The sequence below is a fragment of the Megalops cyprinoides genome, chromosome 3 (genome assembly GCF_013368585.1).
Source record: "Megalops cyprinoides isolate fMegCyp1 chromosome 3, fMegCyp1.pri, whole genome shotgun sequence".
NCBI classification, from domain to species: Eukaryota; Metazoa; Chordata; class Actinopteri; order Elopiformes; family Megalopidae; genus Megalops; species Megalops cyprinoides.
In genome coordinates, this window is record NC_050585.1 from 53,855,469 (window position 1) to 53,867,591 (window position 12,123).

At 47.5% G+C, this 12,123-nt stretch overlaps 1 protein-coding gene across 8 annotated transcripts in view; it reads right to left on the reverse strand.

The window, feature by feature from the left end:
• Window positions 1-6,558: 6,558 nt before the first annotated feature.
• Window positions 6,559-12,123, reverse strand: part of ehbp1l1b (EH domain binding protein 1-like 1b) — a 46,341-nt gene continuing 40,776 nt past the window's right edge. For all 8 annotated transcript variants that reach the window (XM_036523127.1, XM_036523125.1, XM_036523126.1 and 5 more), the window contains 3 exons: window positions 11,889-11,962; window positions 10,076-10,190; window positions 6,559-8,794 (listed from right to left, as the gene is read on the reverse strand). In XM_036523127.1, coding sequence (XP_036379020.1) covers window positions 8,707-8,794; window positions 10,076-10,190; window positions 11,889-11,962 — 277 coding nt within the window. In that variant the 3' untranslated portion in view covers window positions 6,559-8,706. The remainder of the gene's footprint in view (window positions 8,795-10,075; window positions 10,191-11,888; window positions 11,963-12,123) is intronic.

A 12,123-nucleotide genomic window follows, 5' to 3' on the forward strand; every position in this document is an offset into this window, starting at 1 on the left:
ACTGGTTATTATGAAAAAAACACACTGGATCAGTAACAGTAAGTTCTGGCATTGCACAGCTGCCGTTTTTCTTTCACTTCAGGTCCAAGGCTCAGACAATAAGACACCAGCGACACACAGATTCACCCCCATTATGAGAGGGTGAACGGACTCTGCCAGACTGTGGACAGCCATGCTCTTCATTATCACACAGTCTGAACAGTATTAATCACCACAAAACTGTATTTCTCTTGCCTGGCTCCAGTGGCATCTCCTTTTCCCTTTAGAGCTCCCCCGCTGGAGTTATAGGGAGTTGCAAGAGCAACGTTCGGGAAAGTGTAACAAAATTTATTACATAAACATTAAAAAATTATATATATATATAACATAAATAAAGTGGGTGGGTAAACTCAGGGGTCGACAAAGCCAAAATAACAAATAAAACACACTCTAAACTAACGAGAGAGGGAAACTAACTGACCTAACACAAAATAATTCTCAAAACAAAAAGATACAGTAAAACTTCCCTTTCTCCCTTCCTAACGAAACCAATCTGAAAAAAAGAGATTGAAAAGAAAATGGCATCGACTCCCTACTTCCCACACCCAATCATAGTGTCACGAAAACCAAAAGCAATACTCACAAATACACATGAACGAGGACCTAAGCATACGCACGACGATGTACAACTAGCAATCACAAATACATAAACGAATCGGACAGCGAAGGTCGCGGAGCGACAAGTGGTCTGTTCCCTTGCGCGGACTGAGCCTCTTTGAAGGGAGCGGGCCGGCCAGGAAATGATGGAAGGCTCCAATCACGGGCGAGGGGAGGAGACACCCAACGAAGGACACACCTCGGGGGAGGGATGAGCCGGACCTGGGGAAAACGTAAAACGACGCGACGCACCCAGCCGGAGCAAAAACACATACATCGGGAAAACGAATGAATACACAAACACAAACACAAACGACCATGGTCGTAACAGGTGTCACACACACACACACACAGACTCACACCCACCGATACACGCTCACACACTCACACACACTCTCTCTCTCACACAAACACACACACCCGCACACACACACACACACACACACACACACACTCTCTCTCTCTCACACACACACACACACACACACAACCACACACACACACACACTCACACACACACACACTCTCTCTCTCTCTCACACAAACACACAAACACACACTTCCAAATATTGATGATGAATATTGCATAAGGTTTACACAGTTAATAGATCACCTTTTTGTTTTATATTAATGTTCAGAGAGAATTAATAGTTAGACCATTGTATGTGATAGGGCAATTAAATCAATGGCCTGCTTGTTTGTTTGGGGAGTCTGACCTACAGTTGATGCGCCTACCACATGAAGGTGCATGTTCAACGGACAGCAGCACCAAACGACTTGTACTTACTGTAGGTGCAGAGCTACCCCACAGATAGCAATAACAGTAATCCATACCATATACAGTAGTTACCACCATACCTGGCTGAAAATAAACATAGGACAACTTTGTTGCCTGTTGTTGGAAATGAAAACTTTTTTCCCCTGTAGGCTAATACATAAGCAGGCATACATTTTAGCACAGTAGAGCTACAGGTGTTGTATATTATGCAGCCTTTTCCTGTATCTTTATCAAGGAACCCTTAGCCTAATAATTTTAATAATATTATGATGACACAATATGGACCTAGGTCACTCACAGCAATGTGGGTTTAGTCAACGCGATGCTGACAAAATAACATTAGCTAGTTAACATTAGAATAGTCAGCCAAAGTTGCGACTGCATTAGGGAACTATGCTAGCTACAAAAACAATGCCAAATAGCTTATGGTGCGCTATTTGACATTGACTGACTGAGTGACCACCAGCAGTAGGTGACGGTCTCACTTTATGATGGCTTTACTAGTTCCATGCTTACTGCTTCAACTACACTCTCCTCCTGCTCCTGCTCACTCTGTGCCTCGGCCCTGTCATGCTCACCCTGTCCCTCATCAGCTTCCCTGTCACGGGCCTGCTCCTCTGCCTGCTCCTTTGCCTGGCAGTGGCCATGGCCAGCCAACTCTCCTCCTTCAAGTTCCACCTGTTGCTGCACAGTGTTAGGTACTGTAGCTACTGTAGCCCCTGCAGCAAACATGTCTGTTATTTTTGCACATTTGGCAGCATTTTATTTATACTTCTCCGCACCCCCCTTGCACTTTTTTTAATTCATTCTGATGCCCTCATCCATCCATAGATTTTTGGCTCTGAGCCACGGCATCTGACACGTGAAACAGAGAGGACAGAGGGGGAGGGGTGGGGCCTAGTAAGAGATGTGATTGGGCCAGCCCAGTGTCAGTATAGAAAATGAACCAATGGGCCACTGCCCCTGCTTTACGGGCTGGTCGTTGGCCAATTTTTTTTTATTAAAAATTATAAATTAAAAATTATGAATTAAATTATATCAGCCCCAAGGTGCATCGGCCCACCCAGAAAATGCCCGGTATGCCAGATTACCAGTCCACCTGTGGGTATTACTGCACTTTGTTTAAACTTAAACTATGGAATGTGAAAATGAAAGTGAAAGTTTGATTTTGCATATGTGTTTTTTCTTCTCCTGTGCAGACACACGCACTTCACTAGTCTATACAAGTGGAGGCAACAGCAGTATCTCCCACCAGCGGGAACAGACTTAGCACTGAGACCAACGATTGCCATGCTCGACAGAGAAGTGGTTTTTGAGGGGCTCTCAGCCCTCCTTGGGGTCTCTGTGAAACCCATTTCAGAGTTTCAGAAGTCTAACCCAGGAAAAACTGTGCTGGACTCTCTGAGCCTGCAGGACTTCCACCTATCCTCCATACTCGGAAATGCCATCCTGAAGCCAGTCGAACCTGTGTCACTTATAATAGAACTGCTGGGCCTGCTTTTCTTGGGCGGTGGGCAGGAGGGCTCCAGCACTGCCTCTGAGGAGAGCACAAACTCCGCTCTCCGCAAGGAGCTGTTTGTGAACGAATCGGAATTCTTCGATCCACGGTTTGACTACGATTTCACCAATGTCACCGATAGTGCAGAGTTCCGCAGAGGCGGAGAGCCTTACAAACGGCCCTGTGGCTGGAACCGCATCGCCCTCAAGGTTCTGGATAAATACCCAGACGGTAACGACTGGCTGGGGGGCGATAATCCAGGCTGGAGAACCGGGTCAGCAGGAAAGGAGTGGCCGGTGTCCTACCACGGTACATCCAAAGAGGGAGCCAAGGGCATCATTCAGTCGCACTATAAGGCTGGCCTCCGGGAAGCCTATGGCAGGGGAATCTACTCAACTCCCGACATAGGAATCGCTGGTGGTAGCTACGCCAAGACATTCAAGTCAGAGAAAACAAACAATACCTACAAGATTGTTCTGCAGAACAGGATCAATCCAGACAAAAGGGTTATCTGTGTGAAAAAGGATTTTTGGCTGATTCCAGTGCCAGAGGGAACATCGCCCGCCAAGGAGAAAGAAATTGTAGAGAGTTCTATCCGTCCTTACGGCCTTCTGCTGAAAGAGGTGTGAAACGCATGACAGAAAGTTCTGAGTAAGTAGTTACAGCTTTTATTTATTTTGTCTTTCAGCATAAGACATTTTTTTCCATGTGCACATTTCTTTAAAATGCATAATCTCTCACTGTCAGTAAATATCCTGCTATATAAACAGATGACATGCGAAACATGGATAAAATTGTAACCTGTGTAAGTCATTCTGGATAAGAGCGTGTGTTAAGCAACTGAAAGTAAATTTAAATGCATGGCTTTTGCTTTCTGTTTCTGTTTGTTATCTAGATGAATTCAGTGAAAACTTGTGACTTCCACATTATGCTTTGAGACTATTGTTTATATTTTTAGGTATTCTGTGCTCTGAGTAAATGCGTACCTTTGCCACCGGTAGGAACAGCAGTAACATCTGTGTAGGCAAGATTTGCCATTTCCAAGAAGACCCAGGACATATCCCGGTGGCAATGGAATTCCCCTCCATTTTATTGTCTATTGTCACCTTTGACTCATCTTTTGACAATGAAGTCCACTTGCATCCCAGTTTGGTTGCCATAGATACTTTAATCACTGCCATTTGTCAGAAATGGGAAGCGAGCGATACAGAAGCCATTTATTTGAAAGGGAAACTTGATAATGCTAAAGGGAAGCTCAAGAGGCCACTTCGCTGATTGGCTTAAGACACAATAAGGAAACTCAGTGTACTTTTTAAAAGTAAGGTGCAGTTGCACTGTTTTGATTTGACTCCTGTATTTTCTGGAGTCTTTTTCAGATTTGAGAAATTTCAGAGATTTTAACAATTATAACATTTTCTGAAATTATCAATAAAGGTTTACTTACTGAAAAAAATCATTACTTATATTAAAGAAACTGATGTCATAAATGAATTCATTTAGCATTATTGCTTTATTGATAAACCCCTATCTCCTCATTCCTTTCATAACCACGGAATGTCACAGAAATCATTTGGACACCAGATGGCACTACAGTTCACCTGAACTAGGACACTGATTCCTGTTTCCATGTCAAATAGAAACTCAGAAATGTGAATTGAATCATGTGACAAAGAAGGGCGCATGGAAGTGGAAGTGGCCGTCACAGTCATGACCCCGCAGCGGCAGTAGCTGGGACTGTATGGCGATCTATGAGCTCTTAATGATCTGGATGTATGTAGTGCCTTTCACTCTTTCCAGGGACCTGAGAGCGCTTAACAGTGAATCAGGGCCTCAGTTTAACTTCTCGTCTGAAAGGAAAGTGTTGTTTCAGTGAAATTAAGTGAGCCCTGCTCACATCTACTGATCTGCACAAGGATTGCACTATAACAATAGTGATGATGGGGTTTGGAGGATGAACATGGTGTTCCTCTGCACTGATGACAGTTGAAAATTTAGCCCCACATGGCAGAGATATTAACATCTAACAATGTGAAAAATTGGCTTTTGTTTCTCTGTCTCCTTCTGTAGGTGAATCCCAAGCCTCCATTTTCTGACTGCCTGTGTGGGTCTGGAGCATCCCGCATTCTCCCCACTACCTGCCCTCCCTCTTGACTATTCTTCAACCGTGCAATGCATTACCTGGGCCTGCTTCACTCCGTGCTCTTCAGACCCATGCCTCTCCACAGACTGTACAGGCCCATGCCTCTCCACAGACTGTACAGGCCCATGCCTCTCCACAGACTGCACAGGCCCATGCCTCTCCACAGACTGTACAGGCCCATGTCTCCCTGTTCTCCACAGACTGTACAGGCCCATGTCTCCCTGTTCTCCACAGACTCCTCTGTCCTGTAGAATATGTGCAGTCTGTGGCTGACCTGCGTCTTCCTCTTCCTGCTAACCCACCAGCAGAGAGAGGGGGGCGGAGGCTTCCTGCTCTGTTTCCTCTGACAATAACTCTTTCACTTCCTCTCACCCTTTCCTAATACAAAGTCACATGAGCTTACGCCAAAGGAAAAACACCAGCAATTCTAAAAAGAAACGGATAAAGAACTGAAAGAAAAATGTTACAACATTAGTTTTTGCTGACTTCTTGATGAAGACTTTGATATCAACATTTATGAATACTGAGTTTGTTTTAATTGCAGTCTATCTTCATATATTTTTCAACAGTTCTATTATTATTGATTTTGCAACCTTTGTATTTTCTTACTTCTAAAATGTATTTCATGAAGTGAGTGAGCTCAGTCATTAAGTTCACTGAAGCCTTATATTTTGTGAAATAAATACTGAAATGAATAAGATTTTGTATTTCTAAAAACAAATAAAAGTTTCTTTCACACTTGCTGTAGCTCTTTCTATACCACCACCTCTACCATTCCTGGGAAACAGCTTGAAGATGTATGTGTTCATAACTACAGCAAACAAAACCTGTATGTGCATACACAATGGGTCTCTAGAGCCAGTAATATCAACAAACCAGGAGCAGCTGGCTGTGAAGATGGAATGAAGCAAACCCTTTAGTAAGAGCAGATTGAGAACAGTCTGGCAGACAGAATCAGGCACTGCACTGAGAGGGAACATCCAGAATGGTTTTATTCCCCATGCACACAAATTACAAGCAGTGCAAACAGAGGCATTTTGGCTACATCAGGGTATTTTTTCCCAAAAAACACTTAAATAAACAGAAATGCAGAATATATTTGCAGTTTTCCCTCCCAAAGGGACAGTGTACGCGTACCTCAGAAATAGCACACTGAAGTTCCACACGAGAGAGAGAGAGAGAGAGAGAACAGGCTAGAGAAGCACACACATAGAAACATTTTAAATCCTCTCTACACTTTTCCTTAAACCTTTGAGTCAGTCTGTTTCTTTAGTGAAACAGTAAATTAATGCACTCACCCCTCTCCCCCTGACAGATCTGCACATTTCCAACCCCTGTGAAAAGCCTCCAGAGGTGTTGCATCCTCTTTGGGGAACTCTGGGTCAGGCAGCTCATCTGAGCAAATTCAAAAGATAAAGAGCCACTCAGTCTGCAGACCAGAGCCACTCAGTCTGCAGATCAGGGCCAATCATTCTGATGCAATCATGCAGATGAGCCACTCAGTCTGTAGATGAGTCGATCAGTCCATTGCCTTGTGATTCTCTCATTTAAAGCTCCTTTTGTAGAGCGGTGCCTTCAGCTGAGGCTACTGTAGCATTTTACTACTGAGTTAAAACCGTGGCTCCGACATGGGTTCAGAAAGTCCTCAGAGGTGCAGGCAAACTCTCCATCTCCATCCTGAGCTGCTCACTCAACATTCACACTCATCAGGAACACACAGTACCAGAAAAGCACGCTGGCGTGGTACAGACGCACCCATCTCTTAGGTAACCAGCGGAAGTGTACTGTCCAGATCAGGACATCACTGGAAGGGAGGATGGAGGTTCTGCTCATTAAGGTCTCTGTTCTCCTCTGAAGTCTGTTCTGTGACCAGATAAAAATGGGAATTCCAATCCCTGGAGAAAGACTGGGAATTCCGGAGTGACTCTGGCACACTGGGCTTGTAGCCTGGGTGTTTTTGTTGTGTGAATAGGAGCTGCTGAGAGTCATTTCTCAGAACGCAACACACAGGAGCACTCCAGGGCTTTCGCTGAAAATACCCCGAGGTGTAAATCCAGCTGAAGGTACACACAGTTGTGCAACCTGACTCTTCCGTGGAGGTCCATGCCACAAACCAGGCCTAAAATAACCCAAAAGCAAAGACAACCCCTCCATCCCGAAACCCACACACACTCACTGCTGCCGTCCTCTATCCTGAAACCCGCACACACTCACTGCTGCAGTCTTCCATCCCGAAACCCGCACACTCACTGCTGCGGTCTTCCACCCCGAAACCCGCACACACTCACTGCTGCGGTCTTCCATCCCGAAACCCGCACACACTCACTGCTGCGGTCTTCCATCCCGAAACCCGCACACACTCACTGCTGCGGTTTGCTCCCCCAGCAGTTCACTTTCATCCTGCAGGTATTCCCGTAATCACAGAAAAGCCTTCCCCCGCATGGATCCTTTAAGCAGTGACAGCACTCGTCCCGGACAGGGTGGGGCAGCCTGTGGCCCATTGCAGAATTTAAGCCTGCTCCTTCTGAGACAGACAGAAACCCCACAGCAGATACGTACCATCACTTCCTCATCGACAGTCAGTCACGGGTGAACAGATGAATAAATGAAACTACTTCAGTCTCCCAATTCAGAAATTAATTTCCTTCATTTATTAATTTATGCTTCCATGCATTCATGCATTCACTCACTCCTTCCTGACAGAATCACGAGTCGAGGGTCCATGGAAAGAACAGGCTCCCGGGGAATTCAGTACGACGCCTGGTGCGTGGAGGCACTTCAGTGCTAGCTGTGTGCTGAGACACTGCTAATAACCAAAAACTCCTTTCTCTGCCCACAGAACATACCTCCCTCACATCAAATGACCAGGTCCTGTGGAATCACTGACCCCAGATCAGCGGGTGACCTCACTGATATACAGCTGATATACTGAATCACTGATTCAGAGCCGAGGCTGAGGCACAGACAGGAAAAAGTCTGCCTGATATCATTGGAAAAATGTATTTTATATCATTTAAAACGTCTGTTTGATATCAACTGAAATGTCTGACATCATTTGAAATATTTGTTTGATATCATTTGAAATGTATGTTTAACATCATTTGAAATGGCTTTGATATCACTTGAGATACTGGTTTGATATCATTTGAAATGTGCGTTTGATATCACTCGAAATTATGTTTGATATCCATGTACACAAAGAGGCACGTAGCAGGAATATAAGGTCCATAGAGCCAGGTGAGTTTTGTTTCTGGGTGTGTAACCCTGTGCTGAGCGTGAAATCCTTGGCATATTACACTCCAGCTCATTCCTTTAACACCAGGATTCAAACTGTGCACCTCCACTGTGCCCCCGATAGAGAAGACAAAGAGAAGAAAAATCCAAACTTAGACACAGACCCTCAGTGAGCAGCATAAAGCCACTCACGGGAACCGTGCTTGGGACGTGAGTGAGGTGAGAGGTTGGGGTGCCCTGCAGCTCAGAGTCAAGGAGTGTGATTTTTGAGGAGTCACCCAATCAGGCCTCACGATGGCTGGGGAGGACAAACAGGTCTTGAATGCTGGCACTTGGCAGGCAGAGGGATCACTTCCTGGTTGAAAACAGGAAGAGGGGTTTGTGGGTAGGATTGGGACGGGGGGTGGGGGGTGGACGCCCTCACTGCAGCACACACTTCTCTTTGCGGCTGTACTTCCTGCGCCTCATCTCCAAACCTCTCTCCAGCCTCTCGTCCTCCTCTAGAGCCCTGCAACCAGAGTCACAGAGCACAGTGAAACACAGTGAAACACAGTGAAACACAGAGTCTCAGAGCACAGTGAAGCACAGAGTCTCAGAGCACAGTGAAACATTGTGTCATTGTGTGGTGCAGTAACAGCAGTAGCTGTGTATCACTGCTCTGTGAAGATCCTTGTTTCCTCAGCTGTTATGATGCTTTAGATTAAAGGTGATCCCCTGCAGAGTTCTGGGGTCTCTGACCTCGGAGGCCTGGCCTCCCCAGGCAGCCATGTGTCAGGCCTGCATCTTTCAGCCAGCCCTCAACGCATGTGCTGAAAGCCGAGAGCCCATCACTACAGCAGTGAGCAGCCTGTTATTAGCTTGGACAGTCTCTGTGCTGTGAGTGTGTGTTGGACGGTCTCTGCGCTGTGAGTGTGTGTTGGACGGTCTCTGCGCTGTGAGTGTGTGTTGGACGGTCTCTGCGCTGTGAGTCTCTGTGCTGTGAGTGTGTGTTGGACGGTCTCTGCGCTGTGAGTGTGTGTTGGACGGTCTCTGCGCTGTGAGTCTCTGCGCTGTGAGTGTGTGTTGGACAGTCTCTGCGCTGTGAGTCTCTGCGCTGTGAGTGTGTGTTGGACGGTCTCTGAGCTGTGAGTCTCTGTGCTGTGAGTGTGTGTTGGATGGTCTCTGCGCTGTGAGTGTGTGTTGGACGGTCTCTGCGCTGTGAGTCTCTGCGCTGTGAGTGTGTGTTGGACAGTCTCTGCGCTGTGAGTCTCTGCGCTGTGAGTGTGTGTTGGACGGTCTCTACTCTGTGAGTCTCTGCACTGTGAGTCTCTGCGCTGTGAGTCTCTGCGCTGTGAGTATGTGTTGGACGGTCTCTGCACTGTGTGTGTGTGTTGGACGGTCTCTGCGCTGTGAGTCTCTGTGCTGTGAGTGTGTGTTGGACGGTCTCTACTCTGTGAGTCTCTGCACTGTGAGTCTCTGCGCTGTGAGTCTCTGCGCTGTGAGTGTGTGTTGGACGCTCTCTGCGCTGTGAGTCTCTGCGCTGTGAGTGTGTGTTGGACAGTCTCTGCGCTGTGAGTGTGTGTTGGACGGTCTCTACTCTGTGAGTCTCTGCACTGTGAGTCTCTGCGCTGTGAGTCTCTGCGCTGTGAGTGTGTGTTGGACGGTCTCTGCGCTGTGAGTCTCTGCGCTGTGAGTGTGTGTTGGACAGTCTCTGCGCTGTGAGTGTGTGTTGGACGGTCTCTACTCTGTGAGTCTCTGCACTGTGAGTCTCTGCGCTGTGAGTGTGTCTGTGTGCAGGACGGCGTCTCACCCTCTCTCCTTGGCGTCCATGTCTCTCACCAGCTCGTCCCTCTGATTGACCAGAGACACCAGCTCCTGCAGCAGGAGCTGCTCCCTGTGCTGCTGCGCCTCCGTCTTCTGCCACTCTGAGGAGGAAGGTTACGCAACATCGTCACGGAGACGCTGGGTAGCACCGCTTTGGAGGAGCAGTCATTCTGTCAGGTCATATGACCCTACATGTTTACTGTAACTTATGTTCATGTTAATGTCAGGCATCATTTTTACTTTTATATTTAGGAGCAGAACAGCTTTATGTATGTGAGCAATGCTGAAACATCGGGGGGGAGGGGGGGGGCTTAAACAATAATAAACCTAAAGTAATAGCATACAGTGAAACTGTGCATGTGTAGGGTCATTAGTCTGACAGATTCACTGCACCCTGGAGAGCCGGGGTATGGGGCCCTGGTTTCAGGCTACACCCTGCAGTTGCTTCATGCAGTAGAGTTGTGTTTACAGTGTTCCCCAGTCACACGGTATGAGCTCTTATCCTGAGCCGCTCACACAGATGACACTGCTCTCAGAACCCGTTTACACCACAGGATTCTCAGGTCAAAGGCCTTGTGAAAGGGAACCGCACCCTGGAAGCTGCATAGTTACACTTTCAGATCCTCATCTGCTGATTGGTACCCTTGAGAAATGCGGATTTGTGTTGCGTTAGGCAATGGGTTCTGTTTTGCAACAACTGTGTTTAACTGGATACCTATCAGTGTTGCAACCTCTCTGGAACACACACCTCAGCACACACTCACGGGATGTCCCTGCAGGAGAGGAATGATCACCCTTTCTGACCTCTCAGAGTGGAGGGGAACAAGGCTTGCACAATGCGGGTTCTAAACAATATTTACACGCATAATGACAATAGCACAGTCTGCATGTCTCCCTGCATGATACTACACTCATTTAAGGTTTTTACAGGAACCCCACCATCCTACGCAAATGTGACGTTTCATTCACAACAAACTGCTGCCAAAAAATCAGTCAGCCTTTGTATTTATTAGCGGCTCTCTATAATTCACATCTTTTACAATGTGACGCTGCCTAAACTTTAACCAATGCACGTTTCCAGCAGTATTTCACCCCTTCATATATGACTCGTTGCGTGCACGGTATGCTGCTTGGTGCACTGGTAACGTGCCTTCTGCTTTGTAATGCCTTTATGGATGCCAGTGTGGTGCAGTTGGTACAGGCTGTGTGGTGCAGTTGGCACAGGCAGTGTGGTGTGGTTGGCACAGGCTGTGTGGTGCAGTTGGCACAGGCGGTGTGGTGAGGTTGGCACAGGCGGTGTGGTGAGGATGGCACAGACGGTGTGGTGTGGTTGGCACAGGCGGTGTGGTGAGGTTGGCACAGGCGGTGTGGTGAGGTTAGCACAGGCGGTGTGGGTGTGGTTAGCACAGGCGGTGTGGTGCGGTTGGCACAGGCGGTGTGGTGAGGTTGGCACAGGCGGTGTGGTGAGGTTGGCACAGGCGGTGTGGTGAGGTTAGCACAGGCGGTGTGGGTGTGGTTAGCACAGGCGGTGTGGTGTGGTTGGCACAGGTGGTGTGGTGAGGTTGGCACAGGCGGTGTGGTGCGGTTGGCACAGGCGGTGTGGGTGCCACTGTGGCAGCTGTTAATGCCATGAGAAAGGTGCTCTACTTGTACAGGTATCATGAATGTTATCATGTAAGTACCTAAGGCAGGGGAGTCTGCTCTAGATTTACAACTCGCAGAATGCAGCCAAAACAAGCTCTGCACCTCGACGACCCCTCGGTGACCCCTGACCTACGACCCCTGTGATGTAGGCTTACCCTCGATGGCCATCATGGCCCTCAGCTCCCGGGTCAGCAGCTCGAACCTTCTCTCCAGGTCCTGCTCCTGAGTCCTGTGAAGTGAGAGACACAGTCATGCTCACGGGGCAAGTCCTCCGCGCAGTGTTTACAGTGTAACTGCATTTAACAGACAGGCATGTACAGAGAGACAGGCACACCCCCAGGCAGAGACCAGACAGACAGACAGGTAAACGGGACAGACTGTGGACAGACG